Here is a 26,680-nt window from a genome sequence, read left to right as displayed (position 1 = left end):
AAGAGAAGAGCAGTTGACTTGTGCCCTTCACATAAAATCAAGGAAGGAAAAGTTATTTGTCTTTTTAAGATCAAAAAAAAGGACATTGGACAGATGAAAAGCTTTAGCTTGTTGCCAATATTTAAATGCAATACCACTACCTTAGCGTTTCACATCTCAAGTGTCATCTATTATAGGCCTCATTACCCCAAACGCTAAATGCTGTATCATCTCATTTTCCCTGCTCTAGCTCCCTGCCAAGACTCTTCCATCAGAGTAGGAGGGTGGCTTTCTGTCAGAAATAGCAAGCCCTACCCCCTTTTGTCCCTTCCCTTTGAATTTTTCGGAGCCCTGCTGTGTCTTCCTGGGCTCCAGCTGCCCTGCTGGGTTTAGCAATGGAGTTAGCAGGCAGCTGAGATTGCTCATTTGATCTCCCCATTTCTCTCCCAGATTTATGGAAGGTGACCATGCTGACTGCCTCCTCTGCATTTTGAGTATACTTAGACATGGGGATGGAGCAGGCAAACCAGTTTTTTTTCCAGAGTGATCTGGGCTAGAGAAAGACATTACGGAAACAGAAGAGTTTTTCTTTTCCTTCAACTTCTCTGTCCCCGGAGAAATGGATTCCAGTTTAGCTCCTTGTGCATTACAAGAAATGCAATTAAGCAGCCTCTGTCACTGCCATTGTAAGCACTCCCTAGACATCAGCTAGGCTGGCTGAGGAATGGGTGTTACATCATGCCGTCAGTTTTTACCTACAGAGGAAAAGACAGAAATGGCACATTGATGTTAAGGTTCCCAGTGCTGCTGGAAGGAGTTGAGAAACTGGTTTCATCCCTCTTTTCCCAGCCCCATGCCCCATCCAAGGCTCCTCTCTCTGTACTGTGCTTCAGTGGTGGACATATGGCCTGTCAGGTACCAAGCATCTCATGTGGACTTGCCTTCCCAGTTATCCCCTATCTACAAAGGAGGTATTTGCTGTATAACACCCTACGGATCCACACTGCCAGGAGTGCATTTGGATACTTAACTGCCAGCAGGAAACCTTTGTGTGTGTGTTGGCCTGCAGTCATCCTCAGCTTCAGGACAGCCAGGGAGGTGTTCAGTCAATCTGCTTCATGGCTTGTGTTGCCTTGGGAAAAGGCTCTCACCCAGGACAAGCTGAGGATTCTTCTTCTGCTTCCTCTCCCATCATGCATTTTGGACTTCCTTTGTTTGCTTTTCCCAAGCAGGGGATAACTTAAGCCCAGTGGAAGAGAATTGCATCTTAACATGTTTGCAATATCAGTATTTCTAGCACCCTGGCTGGCTGGCATGAACAGGCCAGTAAACCTGAGATCAGCCACAGATCATGAGCTTAGGATACAGGCAAGTCAGGACAGTGTTTTCTTCTGCTCTCCAAGAAGATAAGTTCCATGAAGGCGGCAGGCGTTTTGGGGAAGAAGAACCCATCTACTCAGAGAGGGGATAGTCCTTCCCATAAATGCTGGTTTTCATTTCTCATACCCTGAGGGCAGATCTCACTTTAGTTTTCTTTCTGGTATCTTGAGTAATATTTTCCTGTTTTCTTCCTTTTCTGTTTATTTTTAAACAAATGAGGGAGTGCAGTGTCAAACATGGACGCAAACCAGCAGAAGTCAGTAAATTCAAAGTGAAGGGTGCAGCTGCATTGCCGGCATCTGCCATGGGGCCTTTTTCACTTCCACTCCCAAACGACATGCCAAGGCTGACAGTTTGTCAGCATTCACTTCCCATTCTCATCCTTTCACTAGTTTACATGATAATCCAACCCTTTGCCTCTGACAAATCCATCCACATTTTAATTGGATACAGGAGGAACACTACTCACATTTAGCCAGTCCTTAATTCTCAGAAGCTTCTCCCCTCATAAACCTCCTAATGTGTAATTAGGAGAAAGTTTTGCAGCTCAGCTCTCCTTTTACTCCAGGAGGGGAAGGCTGGTGTTTAAGACCCAAATAACTGACAGCTTTCCATCTCCCCAGCTGCCGCACAGCAGTTATTTGTTAGTGGCCTGAGTTAGCAGAGCTGGGAGCCTTCATTACTGACTGACAGTTTTATTCGGCGTGGAGACCCCGATTAATTGCCTGTGAAACCAGGTTGGCCAGTGGGTGCTGTGTGTGGCTGCAGCTGGAACAGGCTGCTCAGAGAAGCTGTGGCTGCCCCATCCCTGGCAGTGTTCAAGGCCAGGTTGGACGGGGCTTTGAGCAGCTTGATCTAGTGGAAGGTGTCCCTGCCCATGGCAGGGATTTGGAACTGAATGAGCTTTACGGTCCCTTTCAACCCAAACCGTTCTATGATGATTCCTCGCTGACACAGGACAGCCAGCACCTGGCCAGAGGGTGGCTGGGACAGGCTGGACAGGCTGGCTGTTGGGTCAGAGGGGTTTCACCTTCCCCTCTCATTCAGATCATCTCCCCATGCACATGCCTCCCAGTTTGGATGAAGGAGTTGAGGCTGGGAGATAAAGATCAAATCTCCCATCAGCAAGACATAAGGCTGAGACAGGGTCTGGTGAAGTGTTGATAAACCACTTTTTTTTTGAGGAACCCTCCCTGTTCCATCACACATTTAGGCCTTTTTCAAGAGACCAAGTGCCCAGTGAAAGTCAGTGTGAAATGAAGAAAGGAGCAGCTGTTACTGAAGGAAAAGTATTTGAGTGGTGCTAGTGATCCGACTGACAGCTCTGCTGCCTCCTTCCCAGTAGGGGCAGGGGTTGGTGAGCCTTGCTCCTCTTCACAAGAGTGTGGTGTGGCAAACTGCTTTTCTTGGCAGTTTCTATGAGTTAATATTCAGCTGATGTCCCAGCTACAGCACGTGTGTCCTTCCTCCCTAAACAGTGGAAAATACTGTGTACAGTTTACTAATGATTTTTCTACTGAACTTAAAGGCCAGTCTTTGCTATCATAAGTGACCTTTTAATGAATTCTCTTTCAGCTGAACTTCTAACATTTAGAGCAAACCTGGTTTTGAGGGATAGAAGAGATGCAGTGAATGAATTCACAAGTTGTGTTTTTGATATTTAATCTCAAAGTTCACCACTGAAAATGCTTTTTTAGTTTGGATATATCCGATTGCGATCCGTCTACAAAGAGGGACATGAATATTCCAGATGGAGATAAGATAAATTAATTGAGGCTCTGGAATTAAAAATCTTGTTGGCCAGGTCTTGGGAGGCCACAGACTCTCCTGTGAATAGCACTGGCTTGAGGTCAGCAGTGGAGGAAATAAAAGGATATCCCTCTTCCCAGGCTGTCACCCTGCAGACTACTGACCACTATAGCTGCATCAGCACCTCTCTGGCATCCCACGGTCACACACACTGGGTTCCATCTTGACCAAGCCCTGTTTCCTAGAAAAATAAGCTTGAGCAAAGGTTTTTTCAGTGGGTGAAACAGGGATGGGCCAGAGAAGATATGGCCACCAACTGGAGCATCTTCGAGTCCCTGCAAGACAGGAATCCCCTCTGAAGAAGCATCCACCAGCAGCCTTTGCTGTCCCACACCATTGCCACCATAGCCAACAGGACAGAGAGGTAGAAATGCAACGTTGACTTCTAAGGGCAGTTTTCCCAACTTACTTCAAGCTTTCCAGAGTGGTTAAATGTCACTTCTTGGTCCGTAGGATATTCTTCACTGCACACCCTGATAGGTTTGAGAAAATGAGTGAGAAAGTGCATGTGTGAACAGTTGTGTTTGTTGCAATGAGTGTTGAACATTCATTTTTATTGTTGCCTTCTCTTCCCCCATCTAAGTAGCTTTCAATGCAAACAAATTGCTTTTCAGACAATTCACAATGGGCTCAAATTCTCTTATTGCTGTTTACAAATGTGTTTATGAAAGCTCAGGCAATTCTAGCAATTATGGCAATATTTTATAGTCTGAGATGCATCTTCCTAGTGGTGGTGGTTACAACAATCTAACTTTGAAAAAACATCCTTCACTCCATCCACTTCAGAGAACTAAATCCCAAACTCCCTTTTTATTACATTGTAAGATTACGTGGTAGAAATAATCTAGCCTTCTATTGCCCTGTAAAAAGGAAGTCAATATTTTATCTCTTGTTTTATAGCCATTGTAATATCCAACTAATACATAACAATGGTACATTATGATAACTTCATTATACTCTGAACATGCTGGTGAATAATATATTGGTCTGAATTTTAAGCATGACAGAAAAATTACCTGTTTTTATGCTTTTATTGTTCTTTGGTATTTCTCAGATGCAGCTGGAACAGTAACATTTCAGCCTGCTTTTTGCATCCACTGAGACTGTCAATCCTCATGACCAGAAAAGATGTAGACTGGGGGCTGTTAGTCACTCTGTGTGTTGCTAGAAGTGCAGCATGGTACAAATTATTGAGGCAATATTTACAGATGCCAAAGTTAAAACATCCACATGGAAATGCACCTGCAGTGTTAATCAATCCATCTTTGCTGCTATTCCCTGTTGCACAGAAGGGCCCTGTTGCACAGGCTAAGGGCCAAATTTTGCCCTGTTACAGCAGCACAGTTCTGGAATCGCTGTGGTGACTCCAATTAGTTTATATTCAGGTAAATGCAAAGCAAAGGAGAACAGATTCCTGCCTTACATTGCAGCAGTGGAACAAGTCATTGAGGGTATGCTGCTGGCTCCTGCTTTATTGTTACCTCGATAACACCTGAAGCTGTGGAAGTCATGCTGATGCTCAAATCTCACAGTGCAGAGGACTTTCTTTCAAAGCAGGCAGTTGGAGTCGTATCTATGCAGAGGTTATCATCATATTCCCATTGCTGTGGGACATGCAGAGAAAAATAGACATTGCTCGAACAGCTTTGATAACTGAAAGTAAAAGCCCAATGGGATACTTGTGAGGTCAGGTCTATCAGAGCTACACTGGTTTAAGCTAGCTGAGAGTTTGGCCCTATGCATAGACAGTAAGTCCATTTTGTTAGAGAAAGTGCTGGGCACCAGTTGTTACTGAGGAGCAGTCCAGTTAGATTAATGATTGGTTCCTGCACTCAAAATCATTTACTGTCATTTTTAATTCTGGTTGGTTTGGGGATTTTTTCTCATTGATAAGAGCATCCATCCTGTTGAAAGTTCTTTCCAATGTAGTCAAGTGAATATAAGATTACAGGTATGGATCAGGGGCTAGACTGGTGCCTGCTGAGGATGTGCATCAGGGTTAATGTCAGTATGGCTGTTGAGAACCAAGATTATCCCATTGAAACACTCTCATCAGAGTGGTCTCATGTTTGTAAGAACTTTCAAAGGTTTATAATACAAACAAAAGCTCATTCCTGTTTAAAAATGCATGGTACAGAAGTGCAGCGCTGAAGTCTCACCTTGTGGGCTTTGCTATGCTGTGGGCCAGCACATGCCAAGGACATACCACTACTGATATTGTGGAGCAAGCAGCACTCCAGTGACACCAGTCCAGCAGGCACCAGTTCATGCAAGGCCACAGTACTACCAAGACCCAAATCTTACATTACTTTGCAAAGCCTATGCACTTTGAAAGTGAAGTCGATTTTGCAATGCAAAAAGCAGGCAAAACCTGTATGATCAAGACTCATTGATGGAGCAGGTTGCTTTAGGTTTACTTGCTCTGTCAAATACCAGGCGTGCTAATGCGGTGATCTTAGCTGATGGGGAGGGACCCAGATGGCTGGCAGCTGCTCTAGCCAGCTCGGGTCACTGGGGGTGCTGCTGCACATTTTAGAGGAGACCTCTTCCATCTGGGCTATTATTATTAGACCTCATCATAAATAAGTACGTTTACAGATGGGGTCCTGCAGGGCATTCTGACATTTTTGTGTATCACTGAGCAGCCTTCAGGTAAGCATGTCCACTGCCTATGCTTGAAACACACCATTAATAGCAATTCTTTTCAGTAAGCAAGAGGAAGTGCCAAGTCACACAGTTCATGCCATTTCTCTCCTTGCTGCTTTCCTAGATGAAGGACTGTGGGATATGTTTGTGAAGGACATCCCTCACAGTGCTACCTCCTACACAGTTGGCCTGGACAAGCTCAAACAGGGTGTGACCTATGAATTTCGGGTGGTGGCTGTCAATGAATTTGGCTATGGAGAACCCAGTGTTCCCTCTGTGGCAGTATCAGGTAATCATGGAAATCTTTTTTTAATATCTTTTCCAATGGAATTTCTTGGGCTGGGGAGAAAAGAAGGGGAAAAGCCCCAACCCATATTTTCTAGTTGCAATGAATAACCAAGGACAACTTGTTTTCACTTGTTTTAGGATGAAACCAGAGTAATATTGTGGTGAATCGAGGCCTGTTCTTACAGTGTGCTTTACTTTCAAGAAGAAAAATGCATGTGTGCCATTTTTAAGCTTGACAAAGAACCTTCTCAGGAATTTCATGTGTGTTTATATATGAGATCTCTTGCCCTAAGACTAATTTACACAGTCTACAATCTGTTTGGGTTTTCACGTTTCCTAATCTGTTGGTTTGTTTGCTCTGCTTCCTTCTTTATTTTTTTCCCTAAGGTTCTCTGATAAATATTTTCTGTGTTATTTTATATTTGGCTCTCAAAACTATTAAGTTTAGTTTCACAAAATCATTCCTGATATCCTCTGCCTGGCAGTTCAAATACAGCATGATGCCTCCACTCCTCCTTCGTCAGAACAGCTTGTTGGTGATGCTCTCAGGCTTCTCCCAGCCTCCTTGCTCTATTGTGCTTATTCCCTGTAAACAGAGTTACGGTTTAAACATGCTTCAAAATCTCTTTCAGCAGCCCAGTGCTCTGGTTTTCTGAAGGGAACTTCAGTACCTCAGAAAGCAAATTCCACTCAGCTTGCCATGTCTAGACAGCCAGAGTTCAGTGGCCTGTTATGAAGTAGGAGAGCTTGGTGCTTTACTCAGGTCTCTTCTTACCCTTGCAGAGACAGCTGTACTTCAGGTTCCTTTTGAGCAACAGGTTTCACCCTTGCTGTGTCAGTGAAGACAGGCAAGAGGAATAAAAGAACCTGATAAAGCAGCTTTGTGATTCAAAATGCTGGAGAGTCCTGAGAACCTGGCAATGCTCCAGTACCTGGAGTGGCTTTTATCTCTGTTCCTCCAGTGAGAAGCATAAACAGCATTCAACAGTTACCCAGCAGGCAAGAGAAGTAAAAGCTGCTGTCGCCATCAAGGCTCTGTTTGTCCTTACACAATTAACCACTTAGCCCATGAGAGCTGTCTATGGATTTCAGACTGAGTGCTACCCTTGCTTTTCTCTTTCAGGACAAGGGCATAGACAACCCACTTCAAACACCTAGAGTCAATGTTTTTCCTATCTCTGGTTTCACAGAGGCTATAACACAATGTAAAGGATCGGTAATAGTGTCAGTCTTCCCTTTCCTGAAAGACATTATTCCTCTGAAGCTGGGCATGCATCTCCTTCTGATGTTTTTTATACATAAACTACTTGTTTGTAAGTTCTCCACTTGAACAGAACTATTTAATTCACTTCCTTTTGATGCTTCAGTGTTCATCTCAAATTGCTGCATGAAAGTAAGAGGTTTCCATTGAGATTCACAGTCATAAAAGTATAAAGCCTTTTTGGCTGGCCACTTCAGCTAGCACAGGGAGGTATAAATGGCACTGAATCTGCTCAGCCCAGCATGGCTTGTGCAGTTTGCCTTTAGGACTTTATTGGCATGGGCTGGCCTCCTAGCAAAGAAGGATTGTGGCTGCTTTTCACTGCTGCAGAATATGCAGTGATCTGGAACAAATTTGAGCTTGTATCATGAGGCTTACCCCAGACTTATGCTTTGATCCAGAGCTCAGGACAGTTGGGGAAAGAGAGTGCCTGGGTTCCGTGATAGTAAGGGGCTGAAGTTGGTCTCCTGGCATTGTCCATTCCTACCAGGTGGTGTCCTACGTTATGGACTACAGGGAAATTACATACAGCTGCTGGGTTGCGCTCCAGCAACAGCATTTTTCCCACTAAGCTGAGGGATGCTGACAAAGAGAATATCACTGCAAAAAAATAACAATACTTATTACTTTAAACCAAGACTGGCAAGGTAACTGTAGAAGGGCGAAGCTGGTATCACTTTGCATCTCCAATTGAAGTCAAATGAGGTGAAATGACTTGAGATTGCACAAAATCCAGGCAACTGATTTGATACCCATGTACTGCACATCAGGCTTGGCTAAGCTGATGGGGAAAAGATACAGAGGAGCAGTGAATGTTGGAAGTTAGAGTTAATGGAAGCAGTGAAAGACACTGAACCAAGCATACTTTGTTCCCTGGTGCTAGCTGTATTTTTCAGAGACACTGAGCAGAATTTTGGCAAGTTAAGCCTCATAAAAAGTGGAATAATTCTGGGTCATGATAGATATATTGGTGGTTCCTTTGACCCAGGGAGTACTAAGCATACCACAGTAGTCAGGAAATGTAGGTGTGCAGGCCAGTAGGAAGAAACCTCCATTTCTTCACTCGGCGATAACTTCTTAGCTAAGGCTCTGGGTGTGTGAAAGATGCTCGCAGAGATGGAGCTGTGGTAAATTTCTGTTCTCTTTGCCATCAGTGTCAGCAAGCCTGGCTGCAGAGCAGGCTGAGTTAACTCCTTTGAGCACCTCTCTCTCCTGAACACTATTCCAGATGCATTGTTCACTGTGGGGAAGAAGAGAAAATTTTGAAGGAGCATAAAGAAGGAATTGTTATTTGGTTTTTTGCTCTTTCAGCGCAAACAGAATCGCCTTTCTATGAGGAGTGGTGGTTCCTACTGGTGATGGCACTTTCAAGTCTGATCCTCATCCTTCTGGTGGTGTTTGCATTGGTCCTGCATGGCCAGAGCAAGAAGTACAAGAACTGCAGTGCAGGTAAGACACTGGCTCCATTCTGTGCACATGCCGTCAACAGCTGTGGGAATTAGAAATGTCTTCCTTTTGAAACCCTGATTTAATCAGTGTGAACTCTGTTTATAGGTATTTTGTTTGGCAGAAAACTCAGGTTTATTTTTTTTTCTATCTGGTTTGGGAGAAACAGCTTTTGCCCATAGCCATACTGGGCAAAGAGTGCCTGATCTTATCAGATTCTGGATGATACCCAACCGTGGGCTTGGACAGGAAAGCATCTGGAGGTCCCAGGGACTGTATCAAAAGCCAAGGAGCCTGTGTGAAATGCTTGGCAGAAGACCACAAAAAGGAATAAGCTGAGACTTTATTTAGCTTTGTCATGACTCCCTGCTAGATGGGGAGAAGGCAAAAGATTCTGCTTTTCCATGGCTGTACCCAGTGCAGATATTCTAGGTCTGTATGTGTGAGGACTGTGTCTCAGCTCCTTTGTATTAAATAGTGTCCTGCAAGTCGCATTCATACCCAGGCCAAGCTGCAGTTACAGGGCCAAGCAGCTAGGAGGTGTTTTGGATATCTGAACCTGTTAGACTTTAATGCATGAGTGTCAAGCTTTGAATTTTCCTTTAGTTACAATTTCTACCAGGTTCCTTTCTGAAAGGAAACAGGAGCTACCTGCTCTATGACTAGGAATGTTAAAATAGTCCCCTTTCAAAAGGCCTCGTTCTTGAGCTCTGAGTATTGTTTTTACCTTTTCTTCTCCTTACATGAAAAAGTCCTGGAAGAGTTGTTCGAATGTGTATTTCTCTGATAGCCTCCTCCACCTCCAGCAAGAAATTGTGCTAATGCCAGGAGGTGCCAGAGAAGGCATGTTAATGAGTAGAATCAGGTGGATGGGTCTTTGCACTACTTGTTCTTAGTGATTAATGTAATGAAGGAATCTTCCAGGCAGTATTTAGTAATTCAGTCCCAAAGTGAAGATCTTTTCTTTCTTTATAACTCACTTCTAACAGGTGTTAGAAAATCAGATTTCAGTCCCGTGAGATGTAAGATGTATGAATACCATGGCATTTTACCAAGTTAATACTATTACGTATTTGTATGCATAGCTCATAGGAAATCTCTCATCTTCTTAGTTTTGCTCTGTATTTGAGGAACAGACATGAAAAGACAGGTCTGACCTGTACTGTCAGATACCAGTGTTCACAGAGTCTTAATGTAGCACTGAAATTGAAGCCAAGGATAAAGTACCTGTCTGCTGCAAAGCACCAATATGCAACCTCTTCCTTCTCCCCAGGGCACGAGCTGAGCTCGCACCTTTGGGATTACAAAGAATGAACATGGGAGGGAATAAGCTCGTGCTATATTTGATCACCAAAAATAATATACTTTGCTGTATTTTTCCTCTTCTTCCAGTCCCTTGTCCTTTTCCCTGCTTTACATTGTCCAGTGATTTCTCACATCTATATCTTATCCTCATTACAGCTCTGACATCTTTTTCCCTTTTCCTATCCAGTTACTCTTTCTCTTACTTTCTTTCCTGCCTTTTTTTTATCTCCTTTTCCTCTTTCTCTGTCTTTCGTAGTTTTACTTTCTCTTGCTTTGCTTCAGTTAGCATGAATGGGATTCACAGCATCTGATTTAGGACATCTTCAGTGACTACCTGAATTAGTCACCTCATTTCTATTTATAGTCAAAAGACAAGGATAAGAACTTTTGTAGCATAGTTCATCTATACTATTTTAGATATTTTGGAATGAAATGCAGCCATCAACAACTCCTTCTTTCCCCTCTTTTGGTTCCTTCTGCTCATTCACACTTGTAATAAACTCTTCTCCTTCACTCTGATTGTTCTCATTTGCCACTAATAAAGGTAAAGAGATTTTTAAATCATTAATGGTGTCATACAGAACACAGAAGGGAAAGTTAGTTCCTGCAGTTGTAGATGGAGGAAAAGTGCCTTTGTTTCAGCTGAATCTTTCATTGCCTGGGTCCAGGTAAAACCATCTCCAATGTGGAAGAGTCGGTCACCCTGGATAATGGAGGCTTCACTGCTCTGGAGCTCAATAGCAGACACCTGATGAAGAGCACCTTCTCAAAGAAAAATGGAACCAGGTAAGAAGCTGGCAACACCAAGCTCTTGGAAGTGGCTTTTTGTCTAGCTTAAAGCAATTGTGAAATAGGCAAAGGGGAGAGAATGTTGTCTGTAGGATCTAGGGTGGACTTTAATGCCCAAGTCACTGCCTCAGGCTGGGATTCTGGTTTCTAAGCATGATTTAATTGTGTCACATCCCGTACACTCACCCTTTACATTTCCCAGGTCTCCTCCTCGCCCAAGCCCAGGGGGGCTGCACTACTCTGATGAGGATATCTGCAACAAGTACAATGGAGCTGTGCTGACCGAAGGCTTGGGCCTCAACGAGAAGCCCCTAGAGGTATCAGAGTCAGAGGTAAGGGTTTCCCTTTGCCTTACCAAATGGTGGCCAGTCACTGCTGACATTCATTTGCCTGCTGAATCCTGGAAGGTCGTTGAAGTCCAAATCCCATACCTGTGTTATACTGTGTTCTCACTGTCTTGGGGAATTTAAAATGTCCAATTCACTGGGCTATTCACATCATATCTTAAAGTGCCAAAGGAAAGAATAACAAGCAGGACCTAACCAGGGGAGATTCCAGACCTGGCCTTGGTGGATATTTGTGTTTTTCCAGTGTTACACAAAAAGACAAGTGCAGTCAGTCAGTCAGCCAGTGTGTGCTGACCTCCCCTTCTACCTGTGGGCTGCAGACTTGGAGCACTTTTAGGAAAATCTACATATACTGCAAAATAACCAGCTGGCTGGAGCTACCATCTGGATGATGAGACACACTTTGGACTGTTGCATTGACTGAAGTATGGGATGTGGTTTGAAGTTCTCACAGTGCCTTTTTCAGAAAGCTACAGCAAGCACCAAGGTTCAGAAGAGTGGTCTTGAGTGATGGTAACTACTGCCTCTGTTATAGGGGAAGTAAGTGGGGAATGAGTAACCTGCCAGGGAGCACATGGCCATAGCTGTGAGCACTCAGCGTTCAAGTTTCTGAACATCCCAGCCTGCAGCTTTAGTTTAACTCAAGTGGAGCCTTCTCTTCGGGTTGCTTTTAGCCTCTGTTATCAAAGGAAGGTGGGTATATGCTGGCATTATCCATCTGGCAGTGCTCCATCTTGTGTCTTATATCCCCTCTAAGAAGAAAGAAAGTGCATGTGGTCTGTAGTCCGACAGGGGCCAAGGGTGAATAGGCAGACTTCAAGGGATATCCAGAAAGGTAATTCTGTCTCTAAAACTGTGTTGTCAGCTGAGATCCTGACAAATCTGAACTGACAGCGCAAGAAGTGAGCAGTGGGCCAAACTACTCCAAACCTGACCCTTCTAGCAAGAATAAATCAAGAGCAGCAAATAGTGAAAGGTGATGACAGTTTTCATCTGTAGCTTTTCTGCACCTGCAGCTACAGCTGCTTTTCCTGGCTACCTGGCTCTCACCTCCTGCTAATTACCATGGACAGCCTGCTGCTTTGTGCTGCCCTGTGGCCGACCTGTCATGCAGGCAGCTTTCCTTGGTGCAGCTCAAGCTGCTGTCTGTGCGACGTTACCCTCCAGATTAAACCCATAGTGCTTTGGTCATGTCACTGTAACAACTCGGCATTAAACCTGTCATTAAAAGAGTTTGCTGAGCATGATCACAAATTTAGCACTGGCACCTTTTGACATTCATTTCAGTGCCCCATGTGGTATTTCCTGGTAATGTGCAGAAGTCTACTTGCAGGGTGTCATTACTGCCTTCTGTATGCACTGTTTGTGCATCATAGAAGAAAGTAATTTTGGGTTTGTTTTGGTTTTTTTCTCAGGCTATTATTAATATTATTTATTTACTGTGTATTGCAGTCAAGCCTGAAGGTCTCAATTGAGATTCTAATGTTTCTGTGAATCTGTGTGTGTATGTGAGTATCTGAACAAAATATGCCTCCTGTTTTTCCTTGGGGCTTAGATATGCAGCCTTTCTGTATAATGTCTTTGATGCCTGTCGGGTTTTTCTTGTGGTGGGGTGTGCTTTTAGTCATGAAATGTTAATACACTCCCAGTAGAGGTAGCAATAGGAGATGCTGCCTTTTGATCAGCCTGAAAATGCTGTTTGTGTTTGCTTGTACAGACAGGAGTTGAGGGTCAGTTGGGGCAGAGGTGGGTATACATGTTTGACCACTCTCTTTTTGAGTATTCCTGTGCCTATTAGCTCTTCCTGTTTGTCTTTTCTATTTTTTTGTATGTTTCTATTCTCAGAGGAGATCTTAACAACAAGTTCTGTTTTCTGAGAATTTCAGAATTTCCATCTCTCTTAACAGGCAGAAGAAGTGTTTCCCATTATATGAAGAGTTAAAGATATCTTTATATAAGAGCTCTACGCAGGTTGGGTCATCTGCAGCAAAAAGGGGTCCTTATGCTGTTCCCTCTAATACATCTTTGCGTGGATATCAAGTTCCACTTAACACCATGCACAAAAGGCCAGGCAGAGCCAAAATCTGTGCTTTTGCTTTCAACCCCCATGTCATCTTGTTGCTGCTTAGTCTTACCCCTGTTGCCTGAGGTGTGAAGATTTTATATGGAAAAGAAGGAAGCTCTCTGGCTTCAAATCTCATGGGCTTTACTGAGCATGAAGAAGTCTGTGAAAAACTCTCAGGCTGACTGACTGCACTTGCAATTCATCTGCCTGGGAGCTTTCCTCCGAGCTCCCTCCTGACGAGGAGAGCAAGAGAGAAACAAAGAAAATCAAGAAGACCAAGCAGTACTCAGTATCCATAAATCAAGAGGTTAACTTACTCCATGTCATGAAAGCCAAGCACTAGTGCTGTTAATGAGGTTAAAGTGTTTAATTGGCAGGTATGGAGCAAGAGAGTGCTAAGAGTGTAATTTCCAAGTGATTAATAATAATAGGCTTTTAGATAATGAGTCAAGTGGACGAGGTTCTGGACAGATAATCTGAAGAAATCTGGTGTTCACCATGTACAGAAATGTGAAGATATATCTGCGATGGCACCCAGTCATGGAAGAGCAGTTTTACAGAAGGGAATGGTATCTGTTTGTGTGTTCTCACTTGTCCTTGTGGTCTCCCAAAACCTGTTTTGAGGAGATAGTATTCTCCCACATAGCACATGTTATCAGTCAGTGCTAAATGCTGGTGGTGCTCTGGTCTTTCCAGGTGCTCTCTGCAGCTGGCTTTTGGTTTCTCAGCTCAGTAGGAAGATATTACAAATTTCCACTTAACACTTAATAGGGAATATGTTTTAACTTGTTTCCAACAAAGTCCTCATGATTTTGACAAGTTGGGCACTGTGTGGAAACCAGCTGCAGGTGGCACATTAAAAAAGCAAGGGCTCCTTGTGTCCAGAGAAATCTTTTTGCATACTAGGCTACCTTGTTTCTTTTACAGCATTTCATTTCAATTACATTCATTTCATGTCAACCAGAAGAAACTGCTGCCTTCTACATTTTTAGAAATAATCTCATAAAGTTGTTCCTTATGCAGTCACTTTAAAAAAATGGAAGGTAATTGGAGCTATTTGCACATTTCCCATTCACTAAGCTGGCCAACTCTGGTTGCTGACTTGCCTCTGAACAGCACTCGGGTACTTTATGCTATCAATAAAATACTTAAATAGGCTCCTATTTTCTGCATTTGTTATTTCAAAGGCATCCATGCACCTTTGGTTGACAGTTGGTAATGTCACCGCACACCCAATCCCGCTTCAGCCTATGGAGGTTTCCAAGGTAACAAAGCCACAGTCAGGGAAGGGAGAAAACTGAAAACAAAGCAAAAAACCCTGCAGCATTTCTATTTACTCGATAGTTTAAAAACCACTAAAAAGTAATCCTCTAGTATAAGCTGTCTGCATTGTCATGCAAAACAGGTTTATCTTGCTACTTCTTGATTTTCATCAGGGCAGAGAGGGATGTGGGATGGAAATTTAGGAATTTCCTTGCTGGTAAGCATGGTTCAGAGCAGAACTTTAAAGATACTTTAGAAACATTGGAATAGTCAGTTCCTGCCTGTTCTGTGGGAAACACAAAGAAAACAGACTGAATTGGCACTAACAAGTAGGTTATTCTTTCCAGCATCAGTGCTAATAATAGTCGAATGCGGCTATATATGTTTCATGAAAGTTGCTTCTGAAAGGCACTGGCCTTATTTACACCAAATCAGTGTTCTCTTTCACTTGGTATCACGAACAGATTATCAGCAGAGGGTATTGTTTTGAATTCCCTCTTTCTGTTCATGGTAAGTCCAAGTTTCAAATGGCAGCAGCCCATCTAAAAGCGTTCCCAGTATTTCTCCTCTTTATTATGTTGACTTTTGGCAGTCTTGAAAGAACTTGGCTTAGGTACAGAAATTATATTAGTTTTGTGGTGAGTGTTTTTCTGCTAGCAATGGACAGAAATCAAGGGCCACCATCAGTATATTATTACACCTAGCAAGTCCTGTGTTGGTCTTCTGGATGCAACTTCTCAGCATTTCTTCTTAGAGCTTTAAATTGTCTTGTTTCTATATGTCTGTGGGGACATCAGGGAGACCAGTAAGGAGCCACTAGAAGTTTGTGGTGGGTTTTCTTTTCTTTACGTTATGTTTGTGATGCCTCAGCTCAGCTGTAATTCATCTTTACAGCAGGGGCTTGTCTCTTTGGAGAGTGTCCAAGTCAGTCATAGTGATGGTGGACTGGGGAAGGAGTGACCCATAACCTGCTCAGGATGCGGAGACTTCTCTTCTGCATGCCCACATCACCCCTCATCTTCCCAGGCACTTTTAGCCTTAAAGGTAGACGGTGGAGCTGCAGCAGAATGTTTGAAAGTGTAGGCTGGTGCAAAGTGTTAACAACTCTTTTCTTGATAAGAATGGAAGAAACCAGGGTTTGGGGATCTTTGATCTGCAGGTAAAGTTGGTTGCATCTGCAGCTAAGAATGAGCCAGCCTGAGCTGTCGCTGCCTGCTGCTATGCCCTGCCATGCTGCCACATCTGCAGTCAGCAGAGGCACTGTTGTTGGAGCCCCTGACAAAAATAGACTGGGCAGTGCTGGCAGGATGTTCCCTGCACTGGTGCCAAGGCTCTGGAACTGTTGCCTGCACCCTCTGGCTATGAAGTGGTCCAAATCTGGGAATATTCCAGGCACGCCACAAAAAACACCTATTCAGGAAGGTCAGTAGAGGGAGTTGGGTGCTGGCTTCTCAAGGCTGGCAGTTGGTGCAAAGGAGTGTTTTTCTAGGAGATAGACTTGTCGAGTTCCTTGTGGAATAAGTATTAAATGCTGGTAGGGTTTTGTTGTAATAGTAATTACATGTCAAGGCACCTGAGGCTTTGTAGTCTTCAAATAATCAAACAGTACATCATTTCGAAAGAGCCAAAGCATGGGTAATGGAGGAAGGGCAATTTTGCCAAGCTGTAAAGACCTGCTTTACTCAGACTTTTGGAAAACTGGGAAAAATTTCTCAGCTCTGTCCATCACACTCTGCTGCAAAATGGGCACAAAATAGTATTGAAGCAGCTATCTAGGCAAAGAAGTGGGATGATGGATGCGGTGCCCTTTTCAAACGATGGTTTGCAAGGCATTTGAGGATTGTTCTTCAGAGACCATTAAAAAGGAGCTTTAGAGAAGGAGAGACTAGTTGTGTGACAGACAGGATCAAGAAGGGTGTGTGTTTGCTGTGAGGTGTCATAGATCAGAATGATACCAACCTTTTGAAACTGATTGCAGCAACTAACTGTTACGAGCTGCACTTACCTGCCTCTCTCTTGCAAGTCTTAGGCAGCTACTACTTTGATATTTAATTGCCTTTAGAATTGCTTACGTGGATTATTGGGGGGGGGGGAATAAAAGCTTTTGCATGCTCAAAGGATTGATTCTGAGAGAAGGCATGAGATACAGAAATGACTGGGTAAATGCTTGTGTGCTGTATGGGATGGGTCTGTTATAGGTGGGAACAGAAGGAAAACGGGCACTTAGATACTGTGGCTTTGCTGTGATCTCTGCACTCGGAGATGCACAAGCCCTCTGTGACTTCTCCAGCTGTATCACAGCAGCAGTACTTCAGAGGAGGGACAGATGCACAAAGCTTAGCTGGTTATATTTCACTAGAGCTCTCACTCACTACTGATATGAGCTTTAAAGCTATGCAGCCGTCGTGCATCAATGTTTCAAGTGTGTAGATTCACTCTGAACACAGAGCTGTTCCCAAGCCGTCCCAAGAAAGCCACCCCTCCTGTCTGGCCATTGTTCTCCAGTTTTTGCCTTCTCTTTCTTCTGTTGGTTATGCATGTTATGCATAACATGTTATGCTTTCTTATGCTGGTTATGCATCTTGCTGTACCACCAGTAATCAGCCTGAACATATACAGATAGATGTGTTTGCCTGAAAAAAAACCCGGTGATTTTGCATAATTCCTTTTCAGTGATAGAACTAATTTTCAATGCTTAAAAGCTCAATGCAGAGCACTGTGCAAGTGCCCTGGTTTGACCACCACAAACAACAGCACGTCTGGCTAACTTCAGTATGTTTGCAGGGATGTCCTTGCATCAGGAAAGAGATTCTCAGTTGTAATTGCAGTCTTGTTGATTATGTGATTGAAAGCTGTTGGTTTCTCTGTGGCGTCTCTACACTTCCGTGCATCTTCTGTCAACATAGCTCCCGTCACAGCATTCTGCAATGAATTAGGAGGGATTTCTCTGCATCTCTTATCACCAGTGTTCATCAGGGGACTCTCCCTCTAGCAGCAAAGCCTGGCTAAACCAGAGCACAGTGCTTTTCTACAGGCCAGCATGTGTTACACTCGGACTACAAACCATCCTACCCTATAATCACAGCTTTTGTCAGCTGGTGATATTAAACTTGTCTCTGATTTCTTCTAAGGTGGAACAGGCTAAATCCTGGATGCTAATGGCTGATTTACGTTTGTTTTTTTCCTGATGCTCCAGGCCACTGACTCAGATTATGAAGATGAGTTGCCAAAGCACTCCTTTGTGAACCATTACATGAGCGACCCCACCTACTACAACTCATGGAAGCGGCAGCAGAAAGGTGTGAAGCACCCAGCATCCTACAGATACGAGGAGTGTGCCGCCAGCGAGACAGAACCCTATTTCCAGACTGTCATCACGACACAGAGCTCAGGAGGGGTGTACACCCCAACGGGACAGCCCGCGCCCGGCTCCCGGACTCCAGTGACAGGGTTCTCCTCCTTTGTTTGAGATGGGAATGGAGGATGGAGCCCAACTGCCGGCGGCACTCGGGGGGACCCGGCGCAGTGACTATGCGTGCGGTGAACTGTGGGTAACTTCTCTATCAGGGTAGAAATGGATGGGAACACGGATGAGGCTGGGGTTTGGGTATTTTTCCTGAAGACAATCAACTCTAAAAACGTGGAGCTGAACGAGCTGAACCTTTGTATAAAAGAGGAAAAAAAAAAAGGAATTCTGAAAAGTGATGATTTTAACCACTTGTGAATAGTAGGGGTTTTTTAACTGCTTTTTGTAACACTGCTTCAGGAAGCAGCTCCCACACCCTTCTCTTTCCTCTTTCTTTCTCTCCCCTCCTTCTGTCCTGCCTTTCCCAGACAAGGAGGTGAATTCCCTAGATGCAATGAGTGACTTTGTAATGTGATTTGAAGAGAAAACATAAAACCTCCCAGGCTCCTTTTTCTTTTGTTTTTTCTCTAGCTTTTCTCTTTTCTTTTTAATTTTTCCCTGCCATCAAAGCCAAGTAGGAAGACATAAAAAGGACAAAACCCTACATGAAAAGCAGACATCTCCTCTCTCCTCATTGCTGCTCCCCAGTTAGGAGCACTGGCTGATCAATTTAGGCTCAGATGTGTCACTGTGTCTGCTCTAGGCTCACTCCCAGTGTATTTATACTGAATTATTGACCTGCTTTTCTTTGTTGTTCAAATGGGACCTGCTGCATTCTTTAAATATTCCAACTACAGGACCTTTGGAAGAGGAGATGACTCAAAAGAGCGCTGTAGGCAGTAGTGGGTGAAGGAAGTGGGAAGAATTCAGATGCAAGGTCAGTTTATTTTTGGTGTGGCTCTGATCCTCCCTCATGGACTCCATGTGCCACTGGAATTGGTCACTTTTAAGAAGTCAGTGGCCACAACCCAGGAAGCCAGAGGAATCTCTCAGTTAAGATTGCACCGACAGGCTAGAGAGTCTACTAACTGAGGAGGTTTCTGATCATCAAAGTTATCCTGCCCTGTCAATAGAAGTTGAACACCCTTTCTTGCCCAGACTCCATGGTACTGCTGACTGGTGTGTAAACCAGTACACAGTAGCTGGGTTTGTTTGAGTTGATTGTGCAAAGACACATCACACAGACTGGGTGAGTTCTGGTGTCCACAGGTGCCTTTTATTGATTCTTCAGCTTTGTATCTGGCAGAAGTGTCTCCAAATACAGCTAACCAGGTTCTGCAAGCATTAGGGTCATGAATTATCTTGTACGCATTTACAATCTTCTTTGTGCCCTTGAAGCTATAGCCTTTGAAAGAAGAGAGAGGATTTTTAGTTTCTTTTCCATCCTTGTGTATAAGTCACTTTTTGTTTTCTTCTTTTCTGTCCTTTTCCTGAGTCTTGTCATGTTTTTGCAGCAAGTTGTTTACTTGCAAGGAAGTTATCAGGAGTTTAAAGAATCCAAGTCCAGCCCTTGGACCTAACAAGAGCCCTGGCCCACCAGGCATTTTAACCACAAGAGTTCGAAAGCTGAATTTGGAAGTAGGCAAGTCCTTGCCGCTCCAGCATCTGGCATGTCCTCCCAGATGAATGTAAGTCAGCCAGGACAATTGATACCCTGCTGCTTCCTGACATCCCATCAGGGCATGTGTGGGCACTGCTGCTATTGCAAATTGTCCCTGGCCTCTCTGGAGGGATGTGGGACAGCTGTGGCACAGGGTGCTGGTGTCTTCAAGGCAGATTGGTGAAATCAACCTGACATTGATTACAGTGCTGCCTGTTCCTGCCCACAGGGGCTGGTTAGAAGTAGCCTGGCGGCATCTCACCTGAACAGTTGAGGTCCAAGGGCAAGCTCAGCCTTGCTGTTGCCTTTCAGTGCCTCTTGGACAGGGCAGACAAGCTCAGAACTGCTTTTCCTCTTTGGCAATGCCTCCAAGCGCTGCTGCTCTTGGTGCATACACATTCTGGATAGCTTTGGCACTGGATTGCTATTCCTCTCCAAAGGCTCCAGAAAGAAAAAGTTCAAAACCAAAAAGTCCAGTGGGTGTGTTTAAGGGCTTTTGAGTTTGGGATAATGATCCCTACACAGCTCCTTAGATGGCAAGGAATATACAAAGACATGAGCTTGAGCCAAAACCTTGTGAGCCATCCCCCTCTCTGCACCTGCATAGGATATGTGTGGGATGGAGAAGGGGCTCTAAAAGAATGACTGAGCTCACTGTGAAGAGGAATGCAAAGCAAACAAAACCCCCACTGCCTTCTGCGCACTTTGACTGTTCTCTTAAGCCATATGGACTTTGCTTTAATTACTGAGCTGCCAAAATTTCTTTGCAGTCTGTTTTTTTTTTTTTGTTTCTTAGAGAAAATCATCTACATGACTTTCTGATTTGTTTTCTTTTGTTATTTCTTGCATCAGATTACATATTTTAAACACCTTGTTTTATATCCATGTGACATAGCAATGCAATTGCTGTTGAAATTTTAGTGGTGCTTATCCAACGGGTATGAGAAGTAGTGCTGTTCAAGGACCACTAAGGGCTTAGGGATATAGATTAGTAGGAAGTAGATGGAACACTGAAGAGTTTGTTCCAAAGGAAAGCATAGTGCAAGCAGCTCTGTTATCTCCTGAGTATTGCCAGATCTGTATCGGTGTAAGGTGCAGTTACTCCCTGGGGCTGATCTGATACCTCATTGAGCAAAAAAGCAAGGGAACAATGGGGAATAAAGGAAATGGACTTTGTGGCCACTGCTCCACTGAATGACAGCGTGGGGAGCAGCACGATTTATACAAAGTGAGGAGAAGAGACTGTTCCTTTTTTCTCAGAACCATCTGCTGCTCAAAAGCCTGAGCTTGCTGAGTTGGCTGTATGGCTCTTTTCTTCTGGCTGCTGCCAAAATAATAGGTTAGGTGTGATTCCTTTAGGACCTGTTGATCCAAACAAAGGTATTTTTGTTCCAGTCCAGCCCACAGTGGTTTTATTTTACTTAAGCAATTGCAGAGCATGGAAGTGCACTGCCCTGCTCATCCATAAGATGAGCATAGGATGTTTGTTCTGCTGCCCAGGATCCTGTATAGCTACATGCACGATGCCTGTGCCTTCTTGTTAACGTGCTGTCCTTAGAAAATATGATTAATGGGTAGATTTTATTTACCTCAGATATCAGCTAAATTGTTCTATCTGGAAGGAAGCACTCCATCAGTTAGCAAGAAAGCTCTATTTCATACGTGTAATCTCTGGGAATCACAGCCTTGAAATATGCCTTTTAAACATTACTTGTCCTGTTACAATAACTTCACCCATCAAATCCACTTCTGTTTCTGTCTTCTTGTTTAGAACAGTCTTGAAAAATGAAGGCTTATATTTAAAACACCTTCTTAGGATATTTTGTTTATTTACTTTGCCATGATTCTTGGGGTCTTTTGATGCTGGATTTAATAGGAGCTCATTTTTCATGCAGTAGCCATGGAAATATCCAATTCCCTGCAGGAAAAATGTGGCTAAGTGTCCATCCCCCTCCCAGGGCTGAGATGACACCAGCCATCACCATCAGCAATGCTCCTGTTGCTCCCAACGGCACCAAACCTCAGGTTGTACCTATCATAAATCATGTGCAAAAGAGCACAGAAGTGAAAAAGCTGTACTGTTCCACTCTAAGTGGAACATTTTTATCCCCCAAAAGTCAGTATGACACATAGTCTTCAGCACAGCCCACACCTTTGGGTGGAATATTTTCCATTCCCAGCTTTTAATCCTCCAATTTTGGTGCACTATCAGTGCTGCTCGGGTGCAAGTGGCAGCAGTGAGTAGGGACAGGAGAGGGAACTGTTTTACTTTCATTGGAAGTCTCTTTTTCCCTACCCTGAGAGTCACCTCTGTGAAACTCCTTCATGGGCCAGGCATGAAGAAGGGAGAGCCCAGAGCAAGGGGTTTCATCAGTGTTTGCTAAAGGAATCACACCACGACCAGTGATCCCACTTTTGGAAGCAGTTGGCATTACTGGAGAGAAGGAAAAAAAATCCAGAAAAAGAAACTAATCCATTACCCAAAAGGATTTTTTTTTCCCTCTTCATTTTGAGTGTTAAAGCCAGTGATGCTTTTCAGATGGGCCAGGATCTCGTTTTCCTGTTTATACCCAGGTCTCTGCCAGAAGCTGCTCCAGCAGTTGTTTAGAATAAATGTCCAAATCTGTCTTGACACAGGGATACATTTATTATCCTTGTCATTGCTTCCCTCAAGGAATCCATTGGGTCATCCAAAGATTATCCAGTCTGCTCTCCAAAAAAAGGAGGGGGGATGGCTGTTTATACATACAGAGCGCTGGTGTCTTCTCCCACTTGCTGTTTTTAGATCATGCAGGGCAACTTGTTTCTGAAAAATCTTTTCAGAAAAGGAATTTATTGGGAAATGTCAAAAACTAAATCCCCAAAATATCCCACAAGAAAGATAACCCTTATCAGGGCCACTGGACTTCTTGAAGTCCTAGAAACCTGTGATATCCAAAACTGAATATGATTCCTAGACCTCCTATCTGTAGTGATCTCCTTTGTCAATAGCAGCCAGAAGGGCACATGCAATGAGGGGTTGTATTTGGAGAGGAAAAGCCAACACAGAGCAGTTGCTGGATGGGCAGGTTGTACTGCAAACAGCTTCGTTCAACCTGGAGTTCCTGCTAGTTCAATCACATTTCTTAGGTTGTTTTTATAGGGTTTTGCTGACGTGTGGAGTCCATACATCATCACGGCAATACTAGAGGTCACGTGGGGAGAGGTATGTTGCCGTGGTGTTTACGCAAAGCCACATGCATGACCACGTGGTTGTAGAGTACCCATTGAAACCACCTTAGGGAAAGCCACCCTTGAATTGGTAGCGCATTTACTGAACATTTTGGGCTGGGCATGGGCGTTAAATGGCTCCACCTGACAAGTCCCATCAGTTCTTTGTACTTCTGTATCCCTTCTCCCCTGCATCTCCACCCCCAGCCCTCCCAGACAAAGTTGGCTTTGTACTTTGTGAAGGTGTAAAGGTTGCTCCTCCTGGTAGAAGAGAGCCACAACTGATAAGCACAGCATAACACATTGAACAGGTGAGATCTGTTTGAACAACAAGTGAGATACCACTGGGACTTGAAATTCAGTCTCTGACTCAGAATTCTGTCTTTTCAAAGCTGCCACCTTCCCATCTTAAATGGCCTTGGAGTCTCAAGACTTGGCAGGAAATTCATTATTTTGATGCTGTTTGATCACTGTGCACTTTCTTGGGGCTTGAATCACTGGATATAGAGACTAGAATGGGGTTACAGAGCTTTATATTGGAGTGCTTTCCCATTTATGTCTTATTCTCTAGATCTGGGAATGACACCTTTCTGCTACCATGTGGTGGCATTCTGCAGGAGGGGCAGCTAGGAAGTGCCACGGGTGCTCCCCCTTTGATGTTGTGATGCTCCTGTGCAGTGCTGGGAGCTGTCACAGTGTGGTGGGAGCTCTTGGGTAGCAGAAAGATACAAGGACACCATGTTACGGTGAGTTTGTAGCCGCTCACTTTGCCACTCTTGGGGTGGAATCCGTCCTCTGATTTGGTATCTGCTGTCAGTTTAGGGGTAGGACCACCTTACACAGCTGTGTTTGAGTTACCCTTCAGTGTACTATGGTTATTGGATCGTTGCTTTTAATTCAGGGTTTCCTTGGGGATTTGCCCTGGATTTTTGTTTCACACCTCTTGTTAGCCTCACCTTCACCACTCCACTATTTTATATGAGAGAGTTACTTCTTCTTTTGCAAACTTGCTTCTAATTAAAAGAACCCTTTTGGAAACGTGTGTCCTTGGTACATTTCTTTTGGGGAAAAAGAAAATATTTTCTAGCCTCTTTCTGTTATTTTTGTCTTGAGGAAGTTTCTGGGTGCCTTGCCAGCATGCTGATGAGTTAACAGCTCAGGACAGTGAAAATGTAACACTGAAATTCCTCACTGTTCTGGACTGTAAAATCTTACAACCCCTGCTGCTTTGCAGCTAAACTGACTCTAATGGTTTCCACCTGAAATTTGATCAGCCTTAAATATTTTGTTATTTTGCAGTGAAAAGCTTCTTCCAGATCCTGAATAAGGGAGAGTCAAAACCCATTCAGAAGTGGAAGCCACTTACAGAATAGTGGGGCCACTATTCTGTACACCTTCATCCCCTCAAATAATACTTGTCCTCCCCTGCAGAGTGGTAGCAGCCATTGATCAATTCCCACAAAGGTGCTGATGGGGGTGCAGGACTAGATCTCAGCTGATGGAAATCAGGGCAGCTCTGTTATTCCAGGTTGATTGTTGGGGGTTTTCACCAGCTGAGCATCTGGCCTAGAGAAGTAAACTAAACGCAGTCAGGTTTGCTACAGCTCTGGTGGGAAAAATGAGGGGGAGAAATCAATGTTTTCCAAGTGGGAGAGTTGGGGGGTGGAGGGAGAGGGAGGAAGAAGTCAAACTGTTGAGTAAAGAATTCGTATCTCATATAATATCTCTCCTGAAAGGAATATTATAAATAATGCAGTGTTGTATAAATACAAGCAGTCCTGTGTGGCTGATAGCTTGTAATAACCCAGAGGTATCAACATACCCATTTTGAAGATCAAAATCCTCACAGTGCAGCGTTCTGTGAATGAGACATCCTGCAAAACTGCCAGGAGATGCAGAAGTGCTTTTCTGAAGTCGTCCGGCTCCAAAGTGCGTAATCCTCCCGCTTGCAGCCCTTACTCTTCTCAGAACGTGTTTCCTCCGCACATGTTATCGTGGTTAGGATTGGAGCATGGACATAAACACTGGAGTGGATGGGAAATCTGCCATGGCATTTGTAGTCTAAACAATATCAGAAAAAAACACAGAGATTGGCTTCCTGCCCTGCCCTGACCAGCCCAGGCAGTGGCTTGACTGAATCAAGTAATCTGGGCTTTCATTACTGATCGTTTTCCTCCTATTTGTCTCATTTGATTCTTCCTTCTGCATTTTTGCTCCAGGGTTATTTATGTTTCTCTTTGCTTCTTTCTTTTTAAGCCTGCCTCTTGTTGGTTTTTTCCCTCTGCACCTCCTGCCTCACCAATTACTTTCATTTGAAACCTGCATTTCCCACAAAATCAAAAAGAACTTCAGCTGAACACATGTTTTTGCTGAGGTTTGGTTCACTTCCACTGTGCCCCAACAGCAGGAGTCCTTTCGCTGTCTTGTTTCCTTTGCAATGCAGGCCATGTCCCGCTAAACCAAGGCGATGTGGCCACTGGTAGAGACCTTCATTAAGTAGGCAATTGGCATGTTCATTACTGGTTGTGAATGAGTTAGGATAATCCTAAATCGGAAGAGTCTGATGCATGAAGTCATTCAGTGAGGTTTCACAAGGCAAGTTTCTCAGCAGCACCGAAACTGGTGAAGTCATCTGCACAGTCCAAGAATCTGCACCTGTCTTATGGAGGAATGAGCAAACAACAAACTATTGATGCATTCCAGTGACAATAACAGCTCAGAGGAAGAAGCAGCCAACACCCACAATTTCATTCAAAGGCTCTTCCCTACACTGTGCAATTTCCAGGGCATTCAGTGCACCACGTGTGCTGATCTGGCTGGGACATGCACTCTATCTAGCAAAGCAACAGTGCTCACAGTGGTGAAGCCATGGGCTTGTCCTTCACCCTGACCCTTGATAATCTGAGTTCATGCAAATGCTTGCACTTTCTGCACTGAACAGACAGTGCAGATAAGGCTAAAAGCAAGTCTGGAAGACGACATGTGTAATATAGCCTGGGGCCTCATGCCAACAGTGATAAAATGCCTTACAAACTCAGGTAACCTCACCGCAGCCCTATTGAATTTGGAAGGATTAATATCCCTCCTTTGGTAGGAGGAAATTGAGGCACAGGCTAGCTTTGCCTGTGGGACCAAGCCACGTTTTGTGTGACTGGTTGTGCCCAAGTGGCCTCAATTGCAAATATCCTCAGTGCAGGGCGAAGGAAACACATCTTTCTTACAGAACAGCAGGTTGAGTTATTTTTGGGTCCCTCTAAACTGTCTGTTTTCCAGCACTATCATTCTTTCCCTACCAGGGGAACATGACTGACCTAATTTGAGTCTTAATTCCAACAGTACAAGACCCAACTTGTAAGCACAAACTCTTTTATATATAATTTTGTATTGGTTTTTATATAGGTATAGATGGTAGATATGATGGGTATAGACACCCCAGAGGTGAGAGGCAGGGGAGGAGCAGAGCAGTTGGAGTCATTGGAGAAGCTAAACTATGGAGAATTTGGGATGAAGCAGGGCAAATTTCTGGATTGATTTACAAGATTATGACTTAATCTGCTGTGAGACTGTATCCTCCGGGATAAAACCTCACGTAACCTGGTGGAAATTAGGAAATGTTTTAACTCCTCGCTATAGAAAGGACTGGCAGAAGCAGGATTCAGCATTTCGATCTTCCATCCAGCAAAAAACATCCAGGGTGATCGATGAAAACACTTTTATTGATCCATAGCTGCCTCTGGACCACAGAAGAAATTAAAGAGGTGAGAAAAAGATGCTCATTTTCAATAAAGCTTTTCATGAAGCAAGTAGAAGTTAATCCCACCAGCTACACATCTGGCTTTAGTTCCTATAGAAAACTCCTGGTGGATTGAGTAAGAAAAATCACTGG

General features: G+C 43.9%; 1 protein-coding gene across 1 annotated transcript in view; it reads left to right on the top strand.

Annotated features, from left to right (window-relative positions):
- The window catches only part of SDK1 (sidekick cell adhesion molecule 1), a 418,140-nt gene extending 394,308 nt beyond the window's left edge, over positions 1-23,832 (top strand). Inside the window, exons 41-45 of the mRNA XM_057416915.1 lie at positions 5,939-6,103; positions 8,675-8,812; positions 10,783-10,900; positions 11,106-11,235; positions 17,775-23,832. Of these exons, the coding sequence (XP_057272898.1) occupies positions 5,939-6,103; positions 8,675-8,812; positions 10,783-10,900; positions 11,106-11,235; positions 17,775-18,047 (824 nt within the window). The 3' untranslated portion in view covers positions 18,048-23,832. The remainder of the gene's footprint in view (positions 1-5,938; positions 6,104-8,674; positions 8,813-10,782; positions 10,901-11,105; positions 11,236-17,774) is intronic.
- The last annotated feature ends 2,848 nt before the right edge of the window (positions 23,833-26,680 follow it).

The sequence above is a fragment of the Pezoporus wallicus genome, unplaced genomic scaffold, assembly GCF_028554395.1.
Source record: "Pezoporus wallicus isolate ANWC-B61680 ecotype Strahan unplaced genomic scaffold, APGP_CSIRO_Pwel_v1 scaffold_7392, whole genome shotgun sequence".
Lineage (NCBI taxonomy): Eukaryota > Metazoa > Chordata > Aves > Psittaciformes > Psittacidae > Pezoporus > Pezoporus wallicus.
Note: the sequence above shows the minus strand (reverse complement) of the source record. Positions and strands in the feature narration are given on the sequence as shown.